Source organism: Microcaecilia unicolor, chromosome 3, assembly GCF_901765095.1.
Source record: "Microcaecilia unicolor chromosome 3, aMicUni1.1, whole genome shotgun sequence".
NCBI lineage: Eukaryota > Metazoa > Chordata > Amphibia > Gymnophiona > Siphonopidae > Microcaecilia > Microcaecilia unicolor.
This window is the reverse complement of record NC_044033.1, coordinates 402,038,287-402,064,870: the sequence shown is the minus strand read 5'-3', so window position 1 is coordinate 402,064,870 and position 26,584 is coordinate 402,038,287. Positions and strand designations below refer to the sequence as shown.

General features: G+C 43.7%; 1 protein-coding gene across 1 annotated transcript in view; it reads right to left on the bottom strand.

Annotated features, from left to right (window-relative positions):
• LOC115467073 (cytochrome P450 2K6-like) overlaps positions 1-22,368 on the bottom strand; it is an 84,841-nt gene extending 62,473 nt beyond the window's left edge. The window contains exon 1 of the mRNA XM_030198753.1: positions 22,183-22,368. Coding sequence (XP_030054613.1) covers positions 22,183-22,368 — 186 coding nt within the window. The remainder of the gene's footprint in view (positions 1-22,182) is intronic.
• Positions 22,369-26,584: the final 4,216 nt, after the last annotated feature.

The window sequence follows — 26,584 nt, the reverse complement described above, 5'->3', positions numbered from 1 at the left end:
TGCAAGAAACAGCTCTTAACTATAGCTACTCATACCTTCAGTCTTATGGGTAGGGATCCTCTTTACCATCGGGATGACTTTTTCTCAATTACCAGCCATCCTGTTGTACCCCCCCCCCCCCCCCCAATTGAGGCTTCCCTTGTCAACAGGTTGCAGTTCTCATACGCTTGTGATGCCCCCTTGGCAGGTACTTTATATGCAAATTCACTCAAGCTAGCATTAGCTAGCACCTCTATCAGGGGCGTAGTCAGACTTCGACGGGAGGGGGGTCCAGAGCCCAAGGTGAGGGGGCACATTTTAGCCCCCCCAGCACCGCCGACCAGCCTCCCGGCACCCCCTCCCCATCCTTTTCGACCCTCCCTCCCAACGCCGCCAACTGTCCCCTGCCACTGCCAGGTACCTTTGCTGGCGGGGGGTCTCCAACCGCTGCCGGCCGGAGTCCCCTTCAGTGCCAGTCTTCGAATCTGGCATCTTTGCTGATCTGGATTCTGTTTCTGTGAGTCCTGACGTCCTCACAGAAACAGAATCCAGATCAGCAATGCGCCGGAGACCGGTGCTGAAGAGGACTTCAGCTGGCGGGGGTTGGGGACCCCCGCCAGCAAAGGTACTTGACGGCAGCGGCGGGAGGGGGGGGTTGAATGTGGCAGGGGAGGTTTGGCGGTGTGGGGGGGGTGAAAGCAAGGGGCCATGGCCAAATCTGCGGAGGCCCATACCTCCGTGGCCCCACCTAGCTATGCCCCTGGCCGCTATATGTTTCACTTGATATGCAAATTAGTCAATCATTTAGCAAATTCACTCTTCTATAGCTTCATTAACCACGCTGGAAGGAAATTCTTCTTTCACCAAACAGTTCATCAAACACTCTTTAGCAGAGCCTTCTTTGTAGGGGACCTGCGTCTTAGTTTAGAACAGGTACCACTCCTTGGACAGGACTTTTATTTTCACTGTAACTTTACAGTCCTGTCCTCCACTACCAGCTGTTAGAATCAGAGACTTACTTTACAGGACCCAGTGTTACCTTCACAATGGATTAAATAATCTTTATCCTTTCCATTACCATAGATTCTGTGTAAGTACCTTGTCTTTAAGCTCCTTATGGTTTTTTTATGAGGTCTATGCCTTGGGGTTTCCAGCCTGACTTGGTCTATCTCTCTGAAGTCCAGTCACTCAGCATCTTTCCTTCTGTAGTATGGTTCTGTAGAGATATGGTACAATCTGAGGCCTACTGCCCAAGTTTAAAAACCCAGAGCCTAGATTGGAGGCCTAAGGGTTTGCTTGCTGGATGACTTAGGTCAAGGAAAATGGCCTGTTGCTTAAAAGAAGTTTCTAATTACAGGACAGTTGGCAGTAGAGAAATGAAACTGAACAACTGATAAGAGAAATGAAACTGATCAAAAATAGCATGGAGCAAACAACACCTATGGTAGGTGTGAAAGAACGGGAAGCTCAGAGGGGGTAGGTGTTAGAACATCTGCAGAAGAAGCTTCCGGAGAACATTTTGCGGTCAGGGTGTAATTTGATAATCAAATTGATAAGTGAGATCTATGAGAACCCATAGAGTTCAATGCAGTCAAGAGAATATAAAAGCTGACAACTTTTGCTGTAAGAGGAGAATTCCTGAGGCAAGTCAGATCCAAGAGGTCGGGCCACATAAATCTCCTCCTGAAAGAACATATGCGTGCATTGTAATCATATATTACTTGGTGAGTATTGAAATAAACTTGTAATCTTTAGAACTAGAAACTGTCTCTCCTTCTCTTTCTTACTGGAATCAGATGTATACGATAATAGATTTCCTCAGGTTTTACCTGACATTAGACTATCAGTCTAATAGATGAAAGTTACAAGTTATTTACTCTCTCTATACCAGAACATGATCAAACTCAGTAAGTAAAAAGGACCTAGAATATTATTATCTCCTAAGTTTCAGACTAACAGAAGACATACACATGTCTGTTGGAATGAGATGGAGTCTAGAGGTCTTAATGAGGCAGCCTTAAGTCCCCCAGTACTCTGTGAAATTCCTGGTCCATTGTCACTGAATACTGGTCCACTGGTCAGCTCCCCTAACAACACCTAGAAGAGGGGAAAACCAGAATAGGACCATAAAATTTTCAGTTCCCTTCCCCTTCTGAAGTCCATCTGGGGAAGTGCCTTTTTAAAAGGGCTGCTCATTAACAACCCCACCTTTTCTGGGCTCCTCCTACCAGTTCTGGAGAAGGCCAGAACCTTCTCCAGGGGCTTACCTCCCAAAGGGAACTACTTACTTCCCACTGCTATGATCCCTCCCTTTCTCACTTAGCAAAAGGGCAACCTCCACCCCTCCCCCTCGTAGCCATTATCACTGAAGTAGGGTCCCTCCAGTGGCTTCTACAAGACAACCCAAGCCCCTCCAAAGCCAGAGCACTCTCTAGTTGTCTCTTCTCATGTAAGCAGGAGAGAGAGAGAGAGAGAGATGCTGGACCCCAGGGTAAGTGGAAGGAAAAGTGAGAGAGACTGGATCCTGAAAGGGAAATACACTGGACCAATGGAGAGGGTGATGCTGGACTGTGGGGTGGGAAGGAAGGAGAGAGGGAGAGATGCTAGGGTTGGGGTGGAGGGTATAGAAGGTGGGGAATAGAGAGACGACAAGCTGGATAAGCGGAGAGAAAGTGACACAGAAGAAATTCTGGGTATGGAGGAATCATAGAGACAGGGATACAGAGAAGAGATGCTGGACACAAGGAAAGATAAGGACACTGAGAGGGCAGGTGCTGAAGATGGAGGGGGATAGGGACAGGGACACAGAGGGTAAATGCTGGGATAGGAAGGAAGAGGAAAGATAGATAGTGGGAATAAAGAGAGAAGAAATGTAGACACAAGTCTCAACTAACTCCTGTCCCAGCAATCTATATCAACACTAGATCTGTGGGGAACAAGGCTCTCTTACTCAGGGATCTGCTAGAATCTTCAGATCAGGGCTTTATCTTAGAAACATGGCTCACAGAAGTTGATAGTCTGATACTGCCCCACATCTATCCACCCGGTTATGGTATTCTTCATTCTTCAAGACAGGGTAAAAAAGGAAACGGACTTGCTCTTATCTTTAAGAGTTTTTTCCATGTCTCTTTAGTTAGTTCTGGGGTTTTCCCTGAACTGGAATACATGCTATGCAAATTCTGTGATGATTCAAAAGAGGCAAATCAAATCGCCCTACTCCTCATTTACTGTCCTCCGGGAGCTTGGTCCAAGGCAGAACCACTACTTGTAGAGATTACTTCCTCTGCCATGTCACAATTCGCAAGGATTATCTTCCTGGGAGACTTAAACCTACACTTAGAAAATGATGTAGACACCAATGTCCACAACTACAAATCATTCCTGAAGGATTGCGAACTAACTACATTCTCCTAGGGTGCAACTCATGAAAAAGGACATATGTTAGACTTCATGACTTCCTGTCCTAATAGCTTGATTAGTTCATTCAAATGGAAGCCAGTACTATGGTCTGACCATTTCCAACTGGATTTCAGCATTAATATCTGTATGTCAAGCTTAAACAGACACAAGTCATCCAAACTCATCTCCACCAGAGGAAAAATCAATGAGGTCACTTTCTGGTCGGAGCTAACAGATTCCCTCACTACCATATCTCCTACACGTGGTTTGATCAAATACCATTGGGACACCAAGGTGAAAGCTATACTAGAAAAAAATGCTCCATTTACTACTAAAAAGGTCAAGACATCCAGAAATTCGCCATGGTTTACAGAGGAGCTATCCATCCTAAAAAATGAATGTCAACACCTTGAAAAGCAATGGAGAAAGAACAAACATACTACTGATGAATCCAAATGGAAGTCAGCCTTTTGATGCTACAAAAAGAAGGTAGCTGACTCAAAATGTCAATACTATAGCAGCCTGATAGGTCAAGATGATCTTGACAACAAAAAACTTTTCTCCATAATGAAAACACTAGCTTCCACTAATAAGGATGAACATTCACAGAAAACATGCCCCACTGCCAAGACCTCGCTGATCATTTCGCCAATAAGATCCTCCAAATTAGGTCCAAACTATCTAAGGCTACTACAACAGAGGAAAATAGCCCAACCCGTAGTTCAGCCTTAATCACCAGAGGTTCTACAACCCAAGGACTCAAAACTGACCAAAACTGGGAATCTCTTCAACCACTAACAGCTGAGGATGTAAGACCAATACTGTTGAAATGTTCCCGAGCCAACTTCTCCCTGGATCAATGCCCAAAACACCTACTCAAATCCATCCCTATGGAAGAAGTAAACTGGTTACTCGATAATCTCAATGAGCTGTTAAAAGATGGCTCTCTTCCTCCTAATATGGGCAAAGTTGTTCTCACTCCAGTACTGAAGGAATTTGAGGTAGATGTATCATTGCCTGTGAACTACCGTCCAGTGGCAAGCATACACCTTTTTACTAAAGCATTAGAAACCTACATTAGTAAACAACTCTCTTTTTATATATAGTACGGAAACATTACTGCTAGTTCTAACTACATATGTCAAACAACACCTATGCAAAGGCGACCAAGTAATTCTTCTCCAGTTTGATATATCGGCAGTGTTCAATGTGGTTGACAACACATTGCTACTTGAACGTCTGGATCAGATAGGAATAACAGGGACTGTGCACAAATGTTTCAGTGAATTCCTTTCAAATCGAAGCTATTCTGTCAAGCAAAACAACCAACTTTCCAACTACTGGTCTACTAACTGCGGGGTCCCCATCCCTTGCCTCAATACACCTAGGACTTAATGAACCACTATTATCCTATGCGGATGACATCCTGCTTCTCTTACCAGTAACAGCATCAAACAAAGATCAAACTCAGTCTGTAGTGAATGGTATGACTGCTGTTAGCACCTGGGCCCTGACCAATAAACTGAAACTGAATGTGCAAAAAACAAGGTCCTATGGTTCTGAAATCAGGGAGTTGAGGTCCTATCATCAATATCTTTGTTCAATGGTCAAAGCTTTACAGTTGAATCTGAAACCAGAGTATTAGGGGTCATGCTTGATTCTTCACTCACCTTCACTTCCCATATTAATCAGCTATAGAAGAAAACACTATTCAAAATGAGACAGTTACACCTAGTCAGACCATCCTTTGACCAAAAAGCCTTTGCACTACCAGTCCTAATGTTAGTCTTAGCTCACTTGGATTACTGTAACGTTCTATTTCTTGGTATTAAGTGTCAATATCAGAAAAAACTGCAAATCATACAGAATACAGCTGCAAGACTAATATAGAAATTGATAGATAAACTAGTGTTTCAACTCATCTAAACAAACTGCACTGGCTTCCCATAGCAGAAAGACTCAGGTTCAAAACTGCTTCATCTCTGAACTGCTGACCAAGACTGCTTCGCTATGGTCCAGTCTAACAGACTGAAACAACAACTACTGCTAGCATCACCATTTCAAAACACAATTTGAAATCAGAAGATTTTCAGCCTTCTATTCCCTGTACTTGGACTCAAAATAGGGAACTCTCTACCTATTCCCATCAGAACAGAAAACAGCAACCTCAACTTCAGGAAAAGGCTAAAAACCTTTCTCTTCCCAAAGACTGCTTCATAATAATTCATCTTAACTTCTACTTCCTAGTATCATCCATTATCAAAAAATTTAAGAAAAAAAAACTGAGAAAAGAGACAACAAAGGTGGGAAGGGGGGGGGGGGGGGGGGGGAAAGTATTGTTTTCTGAATTTATTTATTGTAATATGTCATCTTTGGGAAATGTGCATCTCTGATTTCTTTCGTTTCAGTTTCTATTGTTATTACTATGACAGGTTTTCTATATAGGTCAGGAATGTGTTTTGCAGGGTTTGTACATTGTAGTTCTGAAGGGATTCCTCCTCTCCCCCTCCTTTAGGTCCCCTACCTTGGAAGAGATGACATCATAGGTGACCCATTCAGTCTTTCCTATGCCTCTGATACCTGGGTTTGTTTCTTCTCTATAAATTTCTTTTGTTTTAGCATGGCATAATAGTAGGTTTGTGAGGAGGGTGGTAATATTTCTCCCTCACACCTTATGTGGATTCCTTGGGAATCTAAACTGAATTTGACTCCATCCTATTGTAACTCCTGTCTTACCTTTTCCATGACTATGCGACCAAGGGAAATACCTGCTTACAAAGGGTTTACACAACCCTATACTTTCACCTAACAGAGTTATAATCTCTGCAGGTGTTAGTATCATGTGACATCAGATGCACAAACAACCAGTAACTGGTTGGATCAGGCGTTTTCACTTTTGTTCTCACACTGGACCTTTAATTAAGCTTTATTGTTTTTATAGTTTAGGACCCATGAACTCTTTCAGATCTGCATCTTTTTTTTTATTTTTCAATCACATTTACATGACTTTAATTTTATTATGTTTCTCTTGAATGTTTGTAAGAGGGTTTTTCTTTCCTTTCAGAAAAATATAATCATTCCCATGTTCAATAGTTATCTGTGAGCATTTCCCTGAATTCTGTTTAATTTATTCAGTTCACTAATTAGAAACTGGTCAATAATGAATTTAAGATTATCTGTACAAAAGACGGAAGAGCCATTTTAGACTGGATACATCATTTTATCAATGTGTTTTGGATTAAATCTAAACTGTGTAAACCATTTTGTAAAATCTGAGCCAACACCGATTTTAACTCGCAGTCTCTTGTTACAAGCTGAATTAAAAATTGATCAAAGTAGACTGGTGATCAGCCATTTACTCCTGAAGTGAAGCTGTCAGTGTCATAAGCTTCTTTGAAAGGACCGTCCCTGTCACTTGGCAACCTGAAGGTGGCAGAAGGAGTGAACAGAAGGGCGAGGCAAATTCAGGTTAGTTATTAACAATTATTCTCCACTCCACATAAGAAGATTATATTTTTAATACTCCTGTGTGATTTAATTGTGCTGTATAATTATGGGTTAATTCTCTAATTATGGATGTAATTCTATATCTTTGTGTTTATGTGTCACTAATTCTACAAAGGAAAGAAAACTGGTGTAAACAGGTATAAACACTTGTATGCACTTAGAGGTGTGTGTACCTAAAAGCTGGAGATATACACGCAATTTATATTCTTATTTTTTTATTTTATATTTATGCACATTTTACAATAATATCAACTATACATTTATCTTGAAGAGAACAGAATTCAAATTTTAAAAAGGAAAATTATCAATTATTTATCCCACAATATAAAGGGGGTCAAATCATGAAAATCATACAAATGAAGAATTAAACTAATTACCAAGTGAAGCAGCTCAGACAAAACAGTTGCCTAAAGCCAGAACGTGGTAGCTCTAAGTTGGTCTATCAGAGCCTACTAGATATCACTCCCTTGCCTAACCACAACAAAATCAATCAGTTACCTAGGCTCAAAAAAAAAAGTTTACCGTTCTATTTACAAAGCTGTGCTAGCAGCTGCTACGTGGCATTGTCAACACAGCCCATTCAAAGTGATTGGCCTGTGTTGGCAGTAGTGCACTGCCAGCTGCTAGTGCGGCTTTATAAACGGGGGGGGGGGGGGGGGGGGGGGGGTTAGTCTGATATATAATACAACATTTTGCAGGAAATTTCAAAATAAATGTGTACCTGTAGCCAGAACCCTTGACCTAAAAGCCAAAAATTCTTTCCTATGCTTCAGTGTCACTTGAGATGTCAGGAAATATACGAATAAAAAAGCCTAGAAACTGTTCATTAAGATGTCAGAAATAGAGCTTCAAAATATAATCTCTATCATACTCCAATGTGAAATTTACTAGAAGAGTCATTCTAGCTATAATATCCTCCAAGGACCTTTCCAGGAATACTGTTAAATTCAATTCCTCTGGACCTTTTTCTGTTTTCCCAACTGGGGTTGATCTACCATGCTCTTCTCCTAAAATCAAATACTGAGTTCTCACAACAGGAGGAATCTTCTCAGATGTTATCAATAGAAGCTCTCAGAAGTATTTATTTACCATTTCTATAGGAGAAACAAGTGGAGACCTGGGAAAGTTCAAAAATTGCAAGTTTTTCCTCAGATGATTCTCCATATATTCTAACTTCTGGGCAACCAAAGATCTTTCCTTTAAAATAGTCAGTTGAAGTTGTCTCATCTTTACTAGTTGTTCTGCCTGTTTCCCCGATTTTTCTACATGGACAGAAGAAAACAACTCACCATGTTCTTCCACACTGGAGGAGATACTCCCAAAATCAGTCCTTAATGGAGACAATACTGTTTGAGGGTTAGTGTCCATGACTCTAATAGCCTGCCAAAGAGCCTCCAAATCCACAATGTCCAGTTTTCTACTCTCTCCCAACTTCAGAATGTTACTTCCAGAAGCTCCATTCTCCATTTCTACAGCCAGAGATGCTGATCTTTCTGCTGCCGGGCATTTCACCAAAGGCTCCTGCTCAGCTATCACTCCTTGAATGAGGATTCTAACAACATCTCGGAAAAAGGAATCTCCAGATATCGCTGCTGTGCTGCTTCCGGGCTATAGGAGAGTCAGCCTCTGCTCTGGGCTCAGTGATAACCGGTCAGTACTGAGGTCTGCTGACTCACTCGGCACTCCTCTCAAAGCACGCACTGCCATTCCTGCATACCGAGAAACTGCCCCTGCCAGTGTGGTCTGAATTAGATGCCTCAGAGCCATCGGAGCCAGAGGGTAAGTTCTGGGAGATCTTTTCCATTTTCCCATGCTAAAATAAGCTGACAGAGTATGCAACAGCACCTAAACTTCCAGCGAGCAGGGGAGCAATGTGTTTATGCTTCTGCTCTCGACTCCATCATGGCCACCACTGCAATATTTATGTTATTCTATAAATACATGAGTAACATTAAGTCCCCCTCCCCATGATTCACTTACACTTCACCTATTTGTATGTGTACCTGTAAAATACATGCTAAGTAAGTTATGTGTATATTTACAGAACAGCTCTGAGGCAGATTTTTTTGGCATTTACAAACATATGTGCATAATACGTGAATATATACACCATTAATCTAAACATTTATGTATATCACTGGTATGTAAATCTTAGCACTTACAGTGTTTTATAGACTTACCTCCTCCCCTCCCCCCTCATGGGCTTGATTCATAAAGGTCTTTTCTTGTCACAAAATCTTATTTTCAAAATTAAACAAGATTGCAAAGCATGTAAAAACAAAACAAAACAAAAAAGAAACAATGTTATGCAGATCCCAGCCTGATATTCAGCTAGGGCTGCATAACTTTTACGGCCCTGGCTTAATAACGGACAGACCCGCATAAGCTCTGGGTGTCCAGGCCACCCAAAATTATTCCTGACATTCAGTGTCAGTGCTTGGACATGGCCCAGCACTGAATATTGGGGGATAATTTAGCCAGCGAGAGTAAGCATTTATAAAAAAATGCTGAATGTCACCAGCTGAATATCGGGAGTCTATTGAAAAAAACCTTAATTAATTTAGGGGCCCTATTACAAAAGATTTTCTGTGTAGCAAATTGGAACTACTGCAGGTCTAACGCGGACTCCAATGGTAGCTCTGCCCCCAGTGTGTGGCATTTCTGGCACTTCCGGAAATTGCAGGAAATTATTACCACAGGGGGTTATTGCCAGGTTATCATGGGAGCTCTTACTGCCACCTCAATGGGTGGCAGTAAGTGCTCCCTCAAAATGGGCATGCGGAAAATGTGAACTTACTACATGGATATTTATTTTTGGGGACTTTTTACTCATTGCTGTAAAAGGGCCTCAGGGTGCAGCAAAAACAGCCTCCATCAGTAGCACAGGGCCCATTTCACCACAGCTTGGAAAAAGGGCCCCTTATATAGTTTAACTTAACTAATTTTTCAAAAACAATTTTAAAGAAAATCCCAAAAAATTCCTAACAATTTCCAAAAAAATCTTTTTAAAAGGAGAGAACTATTGGATCAACAGGTGTTATTTGTAACTGAGATTACCAGGCCTCTCATGGGACATCCCATCACAAGCCATAACTTACACACCATATCTGTGCCATCATGTACTTCACTCCCATACTTTAAAAACATACACCCCTAATTATTTAATATCCCCTAAACAAAAACTAAAGCTAAAATATTCCAGTAGCAACCACAGTACCCTTAAACTATGTCTTGATCTACTTATATTAAATGTTAAGTAGCTGTGGTTGCTACTGAGATATTTTAGTTTTTGTTTAGGGGATATTGAATAAACAGAAAGGGAACTGTATGTTTTTAAAGTATGGGAAGAAAGTTCACAGATACAGTGTGTAGGTTGTGGCATATGATGAGATGTCCCATGAGAGGCCTGGTAACCTGAGTTACATGGAGGGGCATAATGGAACAGAAACGCCTATCTCCATGGGCGTTTATCTCCGAGAACGGGTCCGTGAAGGGGCGGAGTGAACCGTATGTTCAAAAAACAATAGACGCCCATGTTTTATTCGCCAAGGTGTGAGCTGGGCGTTTTTGCTTTTCACCGATAATGGAAAATGAAATCGCCCAGCTCAAAAACGAATAAATGCAAGGCATTTGTTCGTGGGAGGGGCCAGGATTCATAGTGCACTGGTCCCCCTCACATGCCAGGACACCAACCGGGCACCCTAGGGGGCACTTTTACAAAAAAAAAAAAAAAGGTAAAAGAGCTCCCAGGTGCATAGCACCCTTCCCTTGGGTGTTGAGCCCCCCAAATCCCCCTCAAAACCCACTGCCCACAAGTCTACACCATTACTATAGCCCTAAGAGGTGAAGGGGGGCACCTACATGTGGGTACAGTGGGTTTGGGGGGGTTGGACGACTAGTAGCATTAAGCAGCACAATTGTAACAGGTAGGGGGGGATGGGCCTGGGTCCACCTGCCTGACGTCCACTGCACCCCCTAACAACTGCTCCAGGGACCTGCATACTGCTGCTTGGGAGGAGGGTATGACATTTGAGGGTGAAAATAAAAAGTTGTGAAACATCATTTTTTTGTGGTGGGAGGGGGTTAGTGACCACTGGGGGAGTCAGGGGAGGTCATCCCCGACTCCCTCTGGGGGTCATCTGGTCATTTAGGGCACTTTTTGGGGCCTTATTCGTGAAAAAACAGGGTCCAGGAAAAGTGCCCTAAATTCTACCTACAAACGCATCCATTATCGGCGAAAGGCGCCCATCTCTGTTCGGGTGATAACCACGCCCCAGTTCCGCCTTCACCACGCCTCCGACACGCCCCCGTCAACTTTGTCCGCATCCGCGACGGAGTGCAGTTGAAAGCGTCCAAAGTTCGGCTTTCCATTATACCGCTTTATTTGTTTTTGTGAGAAAAACGCCCATCTCCCGATTTAGGTCGGAACTTGGGCGTTTTTCTCGTTCGATTATAAGCTGGATGGTAACATAGGAAGTGATTGCAGATAAATACCTGAACGGTCCATCCGGTCTGCCCAACAGTCACATTCATTATCAATTCATGATTAAATCAGCAATAAACGTAATATTATATACTTGACCATGGTCTTTCTTTGGTATTTCTGTGATATAGACTGTAGAAGTCTGCCCAGCTCTGTCCTTATGCTCCAAATACTGGAGTTGTCGTTAAAGCCCACTCTAGCCTATCTGAATTCATCTTGACATTTGCAGAACATAGACCATAAAAGTCTGCCTGGCACTGTCCTCACATTCCAAATTACTGGAGTTTGTCAAAGCCCTCTTCAACCTATCCTAAACCGGATTGCCATATGTGGGACCCAGACCATACAAGCCTGCCCAGCATCAGCATTAGTTTTTACAACCAGAGTTGCTATCTAAGCACTACTTGACATGCAAACACATATGCAACCATTTAAGTTTTGTATTTTATACCATTCATTTTCTAATTAGATATCCTCTGTGCCCATCCCACACCTTTTTGAATTCCACCACTATTTTTTTCTCCACCAACTCCATCAGGAGGACATTCTAGGCATCAACCACCCTCTCCATGAAAAAGAATTTCCTGGCATTATTCCTAAGTCTACCACCCCAAAACCTCAATTCATGTCCTCTAATTTTACCATTTTCCCTTCTCTGGAAAATATTTGTTTCTATATTCATACCTTTCAAGCAGTGGCGTAGCTACGTGGGGCCTGAGGGGGCCCGGGCCCCCGTAGATTTGGCCCTGGCCCCCTGCCCCACGATCCTCTTCAACCCTCCTCCCGCCACCAACTCTCCCCCGCCGTCGCCGCCCGCCCCGTCGCCGCAAATGATACCTTTTTTGAAGAGAGACTTCTTTCCACGCTCGAGTAGCGCCTTTCTTCAACGAAGTTCCGGCGATCAGCTGTTTCGACGCCGGCGACACTGCCAGCGTCGAAACAGCTGATCGCCGGAACTTTGTTGAAGAAAGGCGCTACTCGAGCGCGGAAGGAAGTCTCTCTTCAAAAAAGGTATCATTTGCGGCGACGGGGCGGGCGGCGACGGCGGGGGAGAGTTGGTGGCGGGAGGGGGGTTGAAGGGGATCGTGGGCAGGCCGGCAGGGGGGGGGGTCCGATGTGGTGGTGGTGGCGGCGGCGGTGGCGGCTCGGGGGGGGCAGCTAAACAGTGCCCCCCCCCTACCTCGGGCTCTGGCCCCCCCTCCTGGCGAGGTCTGGCTATGCCCCTGCTTTCAAGTATTTAAACATCTGTATCATACCTCCCCTGTCCCTCCTCTTCTCTAGGGTATACATATTCAGGCCTTCCAGTCTCTTCTCATATGTCTTGCACAAGCCCCATACCATTTTTGTTGCCTTCCTCTGGACCGCTTCAAGTCTTCTTACTTCCTTAGCAAGATATGGCCTCCAAAACTGAACACACTACTCCAAGTGAGGCCTCACCAATGGCTTGTACAGGGACATCGGTACATCCTTTTTTCTACTGGTTATGCCTCTCTCTATACAGCCTAGCATACTTCTGGTTACAGCCACTGCCTTGTCATACTGTTTTGTCACCTTCAGCTCCTCAGATACTATCACCCCAAGGTCCCTCTCCCTCTCTGTGTATATCAGCCTTTCACTACCTAACACATGTGGCTCCCTTGGATTTCTACTCCCTAAGTGCATCACTCTGCACTTCTTTGAATTGAATTTTAATTACCAAACATTAGACCATTCTTCTAACTATTGCAGTTCCTTTTTCATGTTTTTCACTCCCTCTGGGGTGTCCACTGTGTTACAAATCTTGGTATCATCTGCAAAAGGGCAAACCTTACCTTCTAACCCTTCAGTAATGTCGCTCACAAATATATTGAACAGAATCAGCCCCAGCACCAATCTTTGAAGCACTCCACTACTCAACTTTCCTTCCTCCAGGTGAATTCCATTAATCACCACCCTCTGGCATCTGTCTGTCAACCAGTTCCTAATCCAGGTCACCACTTTGGGCCCTAACTTCAGCTTGTCAAATTTATTCAAGAGCTTCCTATGAGGAACCATGTCAACACCTTTGCTGAAATATAAGTAGATTACATCTAATGCATGTCCTTGATCCAATTCTCTGGTCATCCAGTCAAAGAATTCAATCAGATTTATTTGGCACAATTTACCTTTGGTAAAACCATGTTGTCTTGAATCTAGTAACCTATTGGATTCCAGGAAATTCACCATCCTTTCCTTCAGCATTACTTCCATTACTTTTACAATAACTGAAGTGAGACTTAGAGGGGCATAATCGAAAGGGATGCCCAAGTTTTGCTGAGGACGTCCTAGCAAAACATCCCGGCGAAGGGGCGGGGAAACCCGTATTATTGAAACAAGATGGGCATCCATCTTTAGTTTCGATAATATGGTCAAGGCCGCCCAAATCTTGAAATTTAGGTCGTCCTTAGAGATGGCCATGCCTAGACTTGGTCATTTCTGATTTTCGGCAATAAAGTCTTCAGGTCCCAATTCAGGCCAAGGCTGCGTTATAGTGGGGGTGTATCCACTCCTAAGTCTAGATCTTTCAAGTTTGTGGCACTTTCATTACATTGGCGCTGTTGGATTCAATTTTGTGGAGTCTCAAATTAGCTTCCGCTAACATCATCTGCATCCTTTTCAGCAGGTCAATGTCTTCTGTTTCAGTAGGCAAGGACTTCAACCCATCATCCACATAGAAGTCTCTCTCTACAAACTGTCTGGCATCAGCCCCGTGTTCTTTCTCTCCTTCTCTTGCAGTTTGTCTAAGGCTGTAGGTGGCCACTGCTGGTGATGGGCTGTTCCCAAAGACATAGACTCACATCCTGTATTCAACCACATCTCTGTTGACATCATCACCATGGAACCACAGGAACCTTAAATAATTTCTATGATCTCCGTGAACAGAGAAGCAGTAAAACATTTGCTGAATGTCAGCCATCACGGCAATGGGTTCTTTTCTGAAGTGGATTAAGATCCCTAGTAGGCTGTTGGTTAGGTCGGGTCCAATGAGCAGCACATTGTTCAGTGAGATCCCTTGGAATTGGGTGCTAGAGTCAAACACGATTTGGATTTGCTGTGGCTTCTGAGGGTGGTATACCCCAAAGATAGGTAGGTACCAGCACTCTTTGATCTCTTTCAATGGTGGGGTCAGCTTTGCATGACCATTGATGAGTATGTTCTGCATGAAGGTTATGAAATACTGCCTCATCTCTGGTTTCCGCCGCAAGGTTTTCCTCAACGAGACAAGTCGGGAGAGAGTATAGCTTCTGTTGTTTGGGAGTCAAAACCTGGGCTTAAGGAATGGGAGGGGTACTACTCAGCTGTTTGACTTATCTTTTCTGAGCTCTTTGTTCATAATGTTCAAGAATTCTTTATCTTCTATGGAGAAAGCAGGTTTGTCATCATCTTTGTTGGTCTGGAACACTGAGCTTCCTAGATGTTTTCCTAAATCTGCTGCGGAGATGGTTTTATAAAGTGTTGAGACAATGCTCTGCTCTTTGTGAACAGGAGCCTCTTTGGTAGTTAGGTGGTTGTTACATGACTCAAACAGTGAAGTGCGCCCATTTTCTAAGACATTGGTGAAGAGCACACTGACATTTGCCTTTCTCGATTGGTTGAGGCAGACTATGCCCACGATTGTCCAACCCAGGTCGAGACAATGCGCATAAGGAGCACCTCATGGACCCTTGCATGATTCATGGATCTCCAGGAGTTCTGGTGCGTCTCGGCCCAGCAAGAGTAAGATCTCAGCATCTGGATCCAACGGTGCAAGTTGATTGGCTATGGGCCTCAGATAGGGGTGATTCCAAGCAACCTCTGGTGTAGGAATCTCATCTTTATCATCTGGAATCTGGTCACATTCAATTATTGCAGGTAATCGTGACTTGGTGAGTCCATCCATTGCTTCTATCACAAAGCCGCTTGCTACTCTCCCCGACAATTGTGCAACTCCTGCAGACGTTTTGATGCTATATGAGGAGTAGTCTTGCTGGATCTCAAACAGGTCGTAAAAATCTGACCTTGCAAGGGACCGGTTGCTCTGCTTGTCTATGATGACGTACATTTTGATTGGCTTCTCAGGCCGCCCTTCAGGATACACTTTGGCCAGGCTTATCTTGGTGCAGGATCTACCTTCACGGCGCTTCCCACACACTTTTGTGCATTTCAGAGTGACTTGGAGTGCCGGTATACTTCCCTCTTCCTTCTCCCTGCCATGATTCATCTCAGGATTGGGACGCGGCTTTGCCCCTTCTGGGTGTAGGGCATAAACGTGTTGGTCGCTACCACACTCTGTGCACTGGACAGGTACTCTGCAGTCTCTGGCATGATGGTCTGAGGAAGAACAGCACCTGTAACAGAATCTAAACCTTTTCAGTAACTCTTTACGCTCCATCAAAGGTTTCCCTATGAACCCTCGGCACTTTCTGAGAGGGTGAGGTGCTCTGTGTTCTTTGGGTTCCCCTACATTCTCTGTGATGGAAGAAGAATCAGTCAGTATACACATTGAGGATGACACTTCTATCTTATGTACAGATATAGGTTTTTTTGTACAGTTTAACTGGTTTCTCTTCCAGGAACTGACTTGATTCAGGTGACTGAACCATGAACCAAGAATCATTTCTTCATTTAGCTATGTCTCTAACAAACCTTGTGAAGACATTAAAAGGTGGATATTTCCCTTGATTTTCTTGCTTGTATTGAGTGCCAACTACTGACCACTTCTCCCTTATGTTGTGTGGTAGCTTTACTAAGATGCTCTTTGTGCCCCGAGGTGTGTCTAGCTGGCTGAGGTTTGGAAAACTGTTCTCGGCCTTGACTGCTTCCAGCTTGTGAAGGAGGTTTCCCAACTCTTGCAGCTTGTAGTTATCTGTGCCTGATATCGTTGAGAATCTATCCAGCCTGTTGAACAGTGAATTTTCTATGGCTTCTGGGCTGCCGTAGTACTCTTTGAGTCTTTTCCACATTTCTTTTAACTCCTTTGAAGGGTCATTCAAATATGAATGCTTCAACTGCTCTACTCGTACTGCTGTTTCTTTCCCCAGCCAGTGTAGCATCATGTTCATTTCTTGTTTGGGAGTAAGCCTCATACCCTTGATGGCATCCTTGAAGTCTGATTTCCACGCCCTGTAGCGCTCAGGCCGGCTATTGAACTGAGTAAGCCCTGAGCCCCCCAGGTCCTTGCACGCTAGATACCTTACTAGCTCATCCCTTGTTGAGGTTTCAGGTTGATCAGTTGAAGCCGCTGCGGGCTGGCTGGCCTTGTCTTCTGAGGGGATAGAAGTGGAATACGACCACCTTGCTGGTTCTTGCTTGCATGAAAGTGAATAGCTGGTGTTCCTCTGGGAGATGGTGACTCAAATTCTCCTTGCCTCCAGTTACCAGGTGGCTCTGCAGCTTGTGGCTGCAGTGAGGCATCTGCTTCATTAACCACTCTCAGGACATGAGCTGTAGATAGTGCGTCAGAGCGTGTAAGAGCATGTAAGTTGGTAGGAGGAAAGCTGGCTATCATGCCATGTTGTACTTTGAGCTTTTTTTTCTCAGGTGGTATTCCCACCGATAAAGATGGTTTTGACTCTTCAGCATCTGAGGACTCCCCTGAATCCAACTGTTTCAATGCCCTGGTAAATGGTGGACAGTGTGTCAACATATAACCATTGTTTTTTAGGGCAGGATCTTCGGAGACAAAGTAGCTAAGTTGTTTGTTTTTTCTCATTCTGCCCCAAAGTGTCTTCAAAGACATTAGCCTTTGCTTCAAGCTCGGCAATTTCCTTGTCTTGCTGGAGCACCTCTACCATGATGTCCAATTCAACCTTTGTACGTGCTGCCTCAGCTTCCATTTCAACTTTTGCACGTGCTGCCTCAGCTTCCAACTCAGCCTTTTGTAACTTCAAGGAAGTTTCTTTCTCACTAGGCGACGGCGAGCCTTGGCCATTTCCACCATAGCCCATGCCTGAAGGGCTGCCAAGCTCACTGCCGATTGGCTGGAGTGGTTTGTTGCACTTGATCTGGAGGATCTTGAGCTTTTGGACGTATGCTTAGACGAGTGAGAGCATAGGGAGATACTGTCTTGTGGATCTACAATTACAGTCTCTAACTTCTTTACAGCCTCAGCCACTTCCGCTTTACGCTTTTGATCTGTGGCCTCTTGAGAGTTCTTTTTCTACAAGACTCTGCTCAGTATTTGTCTCATCTAAGAACTGGCAATACTCTGCTGACTTTTGCTCATAACGTGCATAGCTGGTCTCTATTGATGACAGACAAGTGCCCTTGTCTGCCCCTGCCTTTAAAGCACTAAATATGTTTTCTTCAACTTCTCCCCAGAGCCTGCTTTGCTTCTCTGAATACTTCTCTTTTGTTGCTTGATAACTTTCCAGGAATTTCTGGGTTAATTTGTGAGTTCTTTTACTCTTGACTCTTTGTTGGAACTGGTGGGGGTGACTATCTACTGAATCTGCCTTGACCTCTAGCTGCTCCTGCATATCTGGTCTGTGTGATGTTGAGATCTGCTATTCTGTACTTGCTTATTAGTCTGTATTAAGTGAGGGATCAGGTATACAGCAAGCAGGAAATATAAAAGGCTACTCAGTGTGAAGCTGTGCTAGGACTTGCTGGGACTTAATTGCAGTGGCTCTCTCTCTTCAGTGACTTACACCCTCATGATCAAAAGCCCCGCACTGTTCCAAACAGCACTCTAAAAATAGCGCTGGAACAGCGCGGGGCTTTACCGCACGGATGATCAAAGATAATGCATGCACATTTAAGCGGCGCAATTATCTTTGATCATCGGGTAAAAGTGCGGGCGAATTGTGCCGAGCATGCGCTCAGCACAATCCTCCCACACTTGTTTGACAGGTCTGGGCTGTCAAAAGCCCAAACCTGTCAAACACCCTGCCATGAGGCCCGAGCAACGAGGGCTGGAGGTCCGGCGGACCTCCGGTCACCCGACAATCCCACCCCCACCCCATGTTCAGGGAGGGCTGGAGATCCGGTGGGTCTCCAGCCCCCCCAAACCCCCAGAAAATGTCAAGTGGTGGCCGCCACCGCCACCTCCGCTGGCCAAATGTTCTCCTACCCAGCAAGCGATGGGGGGGGGAGGGGAAATGGAGGTCCGGTGGACCTCCAGCCCACCCCAACTCCCCCCCCAGCGATGTCCTACCAATCCCTGGTGGTCCAGCGTGTGGATAAGTAGAGGTAGAGGTTGTCACAACCCCCCTCTTGGCCCCCCTACCTTTAGTTGGAGGAGGGACCCAGCCTGCCTCCCTCCTCTTCCAGTCGACGATGCCGCAAAATGGCGGCGCCCAGCCCCTCCTATTGCATCTTGGGATGCGCTGGGCGAGGCTACAGACCATGTAAGGGAGCGATTCCCTTACATGGTCTGTAGCCCTGCCCAGCGCATCCTAGGATGCAATGGGCGGGGCTGGGTGCCGCCATTTTGTGGCATCGTCGACTGGAAGAGGAGGGAGGCAGGCTGGGTCCCTGTCGCTCGCTGGGTGGGAGGTTGGGAGAGAGTTTGGCTGGCAGCAGCCAATTGACATTTTCTGTGGGTTTGGGGGGCTGGAGACCCACTGGATCTCCAGCCCTCCCTGAACATGGGGGGGGGGGGGTGGGATCGTCGGGGGGAACGGAGGTCCACAGGACCTCCAGCCCCCTGTTGGCATTTGCTTTTGGGGGGAACGGGGGCCTGCCAGCATGCAATTGCATGCTGGACAGGGCTCACCATTCCTCCCCAATGATCGGCAAACCCTAACGCCAGCTCGGAGCTGGCGTAGGGTTTGCCACGGCCAGCGACCCAAATTTTGGTGCGCTGGCCGCTGATCATTGGTGAGGAATACTTAAATGCCCTGTTTAGCATGCATTTGCATGCTTCTTGCGCAAAGAGTCCTCGAGCGCGTTGTTTCACGCGCTCAAGGGCTCTAATCATGGGGCGGTAGGAAACGCCAGCGCTAGTATGGTGCTAACAGCCACTAGCACCGGCGTTTGTTTTTGATCATCTGGGCATTAGGGAGAAGTCTGCTGTGATCATTACTGAATCAAGTTTCAAACTTAGGTTAGTGAACATAGGAGATGGGAGGGGTAAGAGTAGCTCTCAGTCAGAATCCTCCCTCCTTCTGTGTGGATTAGCAACAACACATCCACCTCGCCCCAGGGGGTTGTCAGACTCTTTCTGAATGGTTATTTCTTTCACTGGCCTTCTGCCTGCCCTCTGAATTAGCTTTTACTGTTCAGGCCTCTAAGACTTGCATCTTCTAAGTCTTATATCCTGACGTATAACCTTGGTACACCAGTTCATACCTGAAGACTCTATCTCTCTGAAAGTCCTTTATTTGAACAACACAATGTTTACTCACAGTCAACTGTAGATCAGAGGTTCTGCCCCAATGGCAAAGAGTAACCGTGATTCTGAAAACACCATTAGCTCAGAGCTGGTTGAATGGAGTACAATATCTTTTTTAGTAAGATATAACTAGCAACAGCATAACCAATCATATAACAGTTCTATGCAGACAGGCTAGTGAAGTCACGTTGCCTGATAACTACACCCCCCACAATGTGACTCTGCAGTGAGAATGACAGAAAACGTGTCACACCCACCCCAGAGCCACATTACAATCAGGGAAAGGCTGTCAGAGGACAGAACACTCATACCCCACATATACCTCCTGAATTCAGCGTGGCTTACATGTCAAAGAGACTAGGCATACTCAGGAATATTACAGTAGAAAACTAAATACATAATACATAAAATTAACAATACACAAACTCACATTAAAAATCAAAAATTAAGACCGAGAACAACAATCATTAAATCAGGTAATCTCTAAACAAAAAAAGATTTCAGTAATTTCTGAAATATGACATAATTAGCTTGACCTCTAATATTATGAAGGAGCCTATTCCAATGTGAGGTAGCCTGCTATGCAAAAGTATTGACTAAATAATTTCTATAAATTTAATCCTTTTGGGGTTAGGATAATGGAGAAATTGGGGTTAGGATAATGGACTGTATGGGTCTTTACCTGTTGTTATTTACTGTGTGTTATTGTCTGAGGTGTCCTTTTACAAAACTGCAGTAAAAAATGGTCTGTGGTAGTGTGGGTGCGTGTTTTTTGGCCGTGTACTGGGCCACTTTTTACCGTAGCTGGGAAAAAGGCCATATTTTATTGGGCTGGGAAGTGGGCGTATGCAAAAATTAAAACTAGTGCGCGCCTATTTATGGCTTGAGGTCTTACCGCCAGCCATTGACTTAGTGGTAAGGGCTCATGCACTACCCATGTGGTAATCATACAGAGCACACAAACATGTCCTCACTGCCGAGTACCACCGGAAATGCCCCACATGGTAGAAAATAGAAAAATATTTTCTACCTTGGGATTTGGTGCTTGCCAAACTCGGAATTACCACTTGTTGCACACATTACCCTGGTGGTAGTTCAATTTGGCATCCCAACCCGTGCGCTAGCCCTCCTGCAGCTTTGCAAAAGGGCTCCTTATTGTTCCCCTCCCTTCTCAAATCGCATCAGTCTTGCACAAGTCTAAATTTTGCACAGTGTCAAATCTCTCAATTCTTTTCTTTGTCTTCCTTCACTATTCCTAAATGTGTCTTTTCAAAACAGGTATAAGTAGAGGAAAACACTGAAAAATAAATATAAACTAAAATGATTTATCATGAGATTTCATAGGATTTCTAGCCTGCCAATCTTAAAATTCTCAGCAGATTACAGTATCACATAGAGAGCATTGATGCTCAAATGCCATTACAACATGATCATCACCAATCTTACACTTTTACAATTAGCCAAACACATCACAACAAAGTCTTGAGCAAACACACGTTTATAAAAAAAATCCTTTAAAACTTTTTAACTCCTTTTCTGAATATAACCAACTCCTTCTTAATCCTGAGTTTGATAAAGAAAATTCCAGTGCTGAATATTTATATGACTCATTTTTAAAATGCTGACTAATGTATTCTCTATTATAAATTTTTTTAGTTACATTTGTACCCCGCACTTTCCCACTCATGGCAGGCTCAATGCAGCTTACATATACAGGTACTTATTTGTACCTGGGGCAATGGAGGATTAAGTGACTTGCCCAGAGTCACAAGGAACTGTGCCTGAAGTGGGAACTGAACTCAGTTCTTCAGGACCAGAGTCCACCACCCTAACCACTAGGCCACTCCGCCACTAAATGCTCATCTTTTTGAAAAACAGCGAGTGCATTTATAAATAATGGGGGTAGTATTCAGCAGTAATGGTTAGTGTTTCAATTTAAATGTATAGCTGTTCAAAATTGTACATTTACCCCCAGATTTTATATATGATGCTTTGAGTTGCGTGTGCAACTTGGACGTGCATCCAATTTTTCATGCGTAACTTCATTGAATAATGAGCCAATCAGTGCTGGAAATTGGGCAATAACAAGCAATTATCAGCACTAATTGACAATAATTAGAATTTATACTTGCACCTTTTTAGGCATATTCTATAAACGTGCGAATTCTAGTACACAGATCCGAAAGGGGGCATGGCCATGGGAGGAACATGGATGGGTCGGGGGCATTCCTAAAATGTATGCTTCTTATTAAAGAATTAGGGGGATCACACCTAATTTACACATGGGGATTTCCACCAGGTTTTTTTGATGTAAGTGGTCTCGCCTAAAGCTAGGTTTTTTTACGCTGATTTTATTTAGGCACCATTTATAGAATCTAGTTCTTACTGGCTGAAGATATTCATGTAACTTCCTTTAAAATTTGACCCCAATAAGATTTTCCTTTCTGAGATTAGAATGCACGCAAAGAAAGAATAGATTTACCTCCAGCAAGGTCCAGTAGGGTCTCTTTAGATTCATGATGTGCAGGTTTCCAATGACAGGCAGTGGTTTGGGTCCTGGTGGAAAATTCTGCTGGATAGTTTTCTTCCAGACATTTACCCCATACATGTAACAAATAAGAGTCAGAGCAACTACCAAAGATACGGCAACTAGAACTGGCAAAGACATTTCTTTAACAGTTGCTCTCACCGGATGTAAAAGCTTGTAAGTGATTTAGAAAATGTCATGTAAGTTTTAAATGGGGTGAGTATTTGATGCGGCAATTATAAAGTTATGTGTCTCCTATTATGCTCTTGCTCCCTCCCCTATAGAATTTCAAATAGCTGCCAAAAGAAAGCTGAACAAGTAAATCAAGCTTAATTTAATTCTTCTCAAACATCCAACACCTTGTTTTTGTTCTTTAATCCTTTAATCACTTCTTATTTAGGGGACCTTTTACAAAGCCACGCTAGCATTTTTAGCTCGCGGTAAAAATCAGCTGGTGGCAGGTGCTAGCGCAGCTTTGTAAAAGACCCCCTTAAGTGGCAAAGACCCTAGTTTATGAAATAGGTATTTAGATCTGGCCTTATGAATAAGCTGACAGTACTAATTTGTCACCAAAGATCTGTGATCATTGGGAGGTTTTTTTTGCTCGTGATGAGGAGCAGATCCTTTTAAGACCAAGTGATTGGTCAACAGGATCAACTGTTGCTTAGGAAATCATTTTGATCCGCGCACCTTGAGGCTTTCCCCCCCATATGTGTTAAATGATATGTTGTGTGATTATGTTGTATGATTGCACACTTTCCTTTTTATAATGCAATGGGAGTTTTGAATGTCAGTACACTTTATGGAATAAAACCAAGACATACCTTTCTTTTTAACCAACTAGAAGGCAGAGGATCCAGGAGGCAGGTGGTTAAATGCATATGCTTAATAGTGCCATTCAGGACCTCAGGGATAGTAAAGAGAAGGAATTCCATGTAAAAAAACATAGCAGGTTGAAGATCATTACTTGTGGAAGTAGAAAACTAGGCAGCAAATCACAGTATACTCACCTTGTTCTTTAAATGAGTAACTAGTATAGCCACTGAGGAAGTGAGTCGGTCAGAGAATATAGGATTAGGAGTAGCAAGATGAAAGCTTGTGGAGAATAATTCTTTATTAGAGTTAAAATAATTGCTTATGAGCTTAGAGTAGTAGGATCACTTCACAGATTTGATTTCCTTATTATAGAATTTAGAAACAGCATGGAATTGCCAGATCAACTCTGCTTGCCAAAATTGGTGGCGGAGCGTAAACAGCCCAGTATGAAACTATGGGTCCTGTAACCCGCTGTTAAAAATATATTTTTTTAAAAATAAATTTGACTTACCCTAGGCAGGGGTCTTCAGGCTATTTAAGTGGTCAGTTGCCTCATTGGTGGGAGTGCTTGGATTTGATGGGGGCTCTGGAGGCATTTTAGGCCTCTGGGGAAGGTTGCACTGAAAGAAATTGTCCACGGTGCTGCACGGCTGAGAAATGAGGTTCTCTGGGCCAGACACGCTTAGTAAAATGGCTGGTCTGGGCCTGGTCTGGTATCCAGAGAATGCACAACTTTTTAAGCATGCACAGTAGTGCTCTGGAGAAGCGAATAGGCCTAAATCGAAGCCGGGGCCACAATTGTTGGACCTGCTGGTTTTGGTTTTGGGGTGGATCCTGACCTGTTCCTTGTTCCTGCGGTCGTGGAGGTTCCATTGGGACCTGTTTGATGGTGGGGGTCATTTGAGGAGCCTCTGAGGGACACGATGAAAGGTCTGGTGGCTCAAAATATGTTTTATTTGCTTTAAAATGTTATTTTTGGTCCTGTTGGGTTGGGGAATAAAGAGTTAATTTTGGGGGGTAATCTGATTGTAGTTTTGAATTCCTGAGAACCTCGTGGGGTGGGTGAGTACAAAGAAATGTTTGGAAAAAATTTTGAAAAAAAATATTTTGAGGTTAAAAGTGATGATTTTGTTTTGGGCCAGTTTGAAATATTAGGGTTTTTTTTTTTCTGGATCAGGGGTATGCGAGGGGTAATGCTAATTTGTTTTAGAGTGGACATGTGCAGTTCCATGGGGATTTTGGGGGTATTTTAGGACAAAATTCTGGGAACATCTTTATTTGTGGAAGAAAATTTGTGAGAACATTATGGCACATGTGGTTCAATGGATTTTAGGGATACTAGTCATTTTGAGTAAATTTTGTGCAATTTTATTAAAACTTTAATTTTCCCATTATACTCTGTGGATAAAATTTATCTCACAAAATGTTAAATAGTAGTAGTAGTAGTAGACTGTGCTTATTCAAAAAAAAAGGTTCCATGTGCCCAAGGAAAAAACTGAAGATTCCATGTAAGGTGTGTGATTGGCTGTTCCTGGGCATATGACCAAGCTCAGGCTGTGGCAGCTTCGAAACATAAACATGCACCATCTGCTGTCCAAGCTAGAGAAATACACTTTACAGGCTTAAAAAACACTGTTCTGTCACACTCACAATCTATGGGGTCCTTTTACTAAGGAGCAATAACAGATGTAGCACGCGCTAAGGGGTTCTTTTACTAAGGTGTGCTGAAATGGCCTGTGCTAGTGTAGGTGCGTGTTGTGGACGTGCGCAGATCTATTTTTTAGCGCACCTGTAAAAAAAAATGCTTAAAATTTTTTTTTTGGCCAAAATGGATGTGCGGCAAAATGAAAATTGGCTTGCTGCCATTTTGGGTCTGAGACCTTACCGCCATCCATTGAATTAGCGAAAAGGTCTCACGTGTTAACTGAGTGGTAATGGTTTACGTGCGTAGAATGCCTTTGCTCCTGGACTTTGTTATTCTGGCTGCAAAATGGTGCCTCTTCCCCTAGCAGTAGTCTTGTGGTGCTAAACTGGGATTAGCTCCTTAATTTCTCTTTCATTTGGACTGACATTCCGCCTAAAAACATTGTCAATGTACCAAAGAACTGAAAGTCTTAGATCATTTTCTCTTTTCCCTTCTCTTCTGATCATGCATTCACATGTATTTTCCTAGCATGAACAGCCTTGGTTCCTCAACACTTCAGAAGGCAGTCTAAAGTCCTGTGTCTTTTGGTTTAGAGAACAGGTCTAGTTAGTGGCTCTTCAGAGTTGAAAATAGGGCCTTATCTCTAATTTAAAACAACCTGCACATTCACTTCCTTCAGTAACAGTAGCCCATGTTCTCAACAATTTGTACTTGGTAATGTTTTTTTTGTACCTGGCCCAATATAACTACTATCCTAAACTTTAAAAATCAGTAAATAAGTCTGTCTTCTTCACTGCAGCGGTGTGTATGTTTTTTTTTTCTTCTCTTTCTGGGAATATTAAGAACCTTTGGGCCACTCCAGCTACCAAAATAACTGCTTAATAAGTCCCTATTTAATTTAACCTAAACTCCAAATTGTTTTCCCTGCTGTTTAAAAGGGCATTGTTCAGTGATGCTATGCATATCTACTTCAACAGACCAACATACAGCATTGTTACAGCTGTGTTCTGACCTCCCACTCACAGCAGACAGCAGTCAACTAATAGCTGTATCAAACAAGCAGCACAAATTTAAAACTGTGCCTTCCTCAAATAATTTTTAGAGAGCATCATAGACTGCTTGTGTAATGCTCCTGTGCTTGCATTTGCTGACCCAGGCAAGCCCTATGAACTGTATATAGACGCTTGCCTGGAAGGACAGGGAACAGTGTTGTATCTACCACACTCTGAAGGACTGAGGCCAGTGGCTTATGCAAGTCGAAATATATCTATTCAGCACATAAGCTAGAGTTTCTAACTCTCAAGTGGGCAGTGGTGGACAAGTTTAGAGACTACATGTATGAAGTGGAATTCACCGTGAAAAGAGACAACAACCCTTTAACATATTTTGACCACTGCAAAATTGGACACAACTAGGCACAGGTGGTTGGCTGCTCTATCTCTCTATAATTTTAGCCTACAATATCGGCCAGGGAATACCAATAGGGGATGCAGATGCCTTATCTAGACATCGCCACAGAAACGACACTGCTAAAGAGAGTTGGTATAAACTGCCTGAGTCTGATATGGCCGCTATATGTGGGAGAGCAGGGAACCAAGTGGACCTGGACATTGAGAATGTGCACTGAGCTGCTGATAGCCTAGGAGTTCTGCCCCAGGCTTTACCCTTGCCTACTGCAATGTTGTGTCTTTAATATCCATTAACCTATCCAATTTGACTTTACAGGACAGCCTTCCTCTGTTCCCACTTCTCTGCATACCTCTATTTGTCCCGTGGGACTTTGTTGTTCGGTTACCTTTTGTTTTTTTACAGGACATTCGCCAGGCCCAACAGACTGATCCAGCAATGGACACTATGTTGAAAGCCAAGGGGACCTCAAACTGTACAGATGAGCAC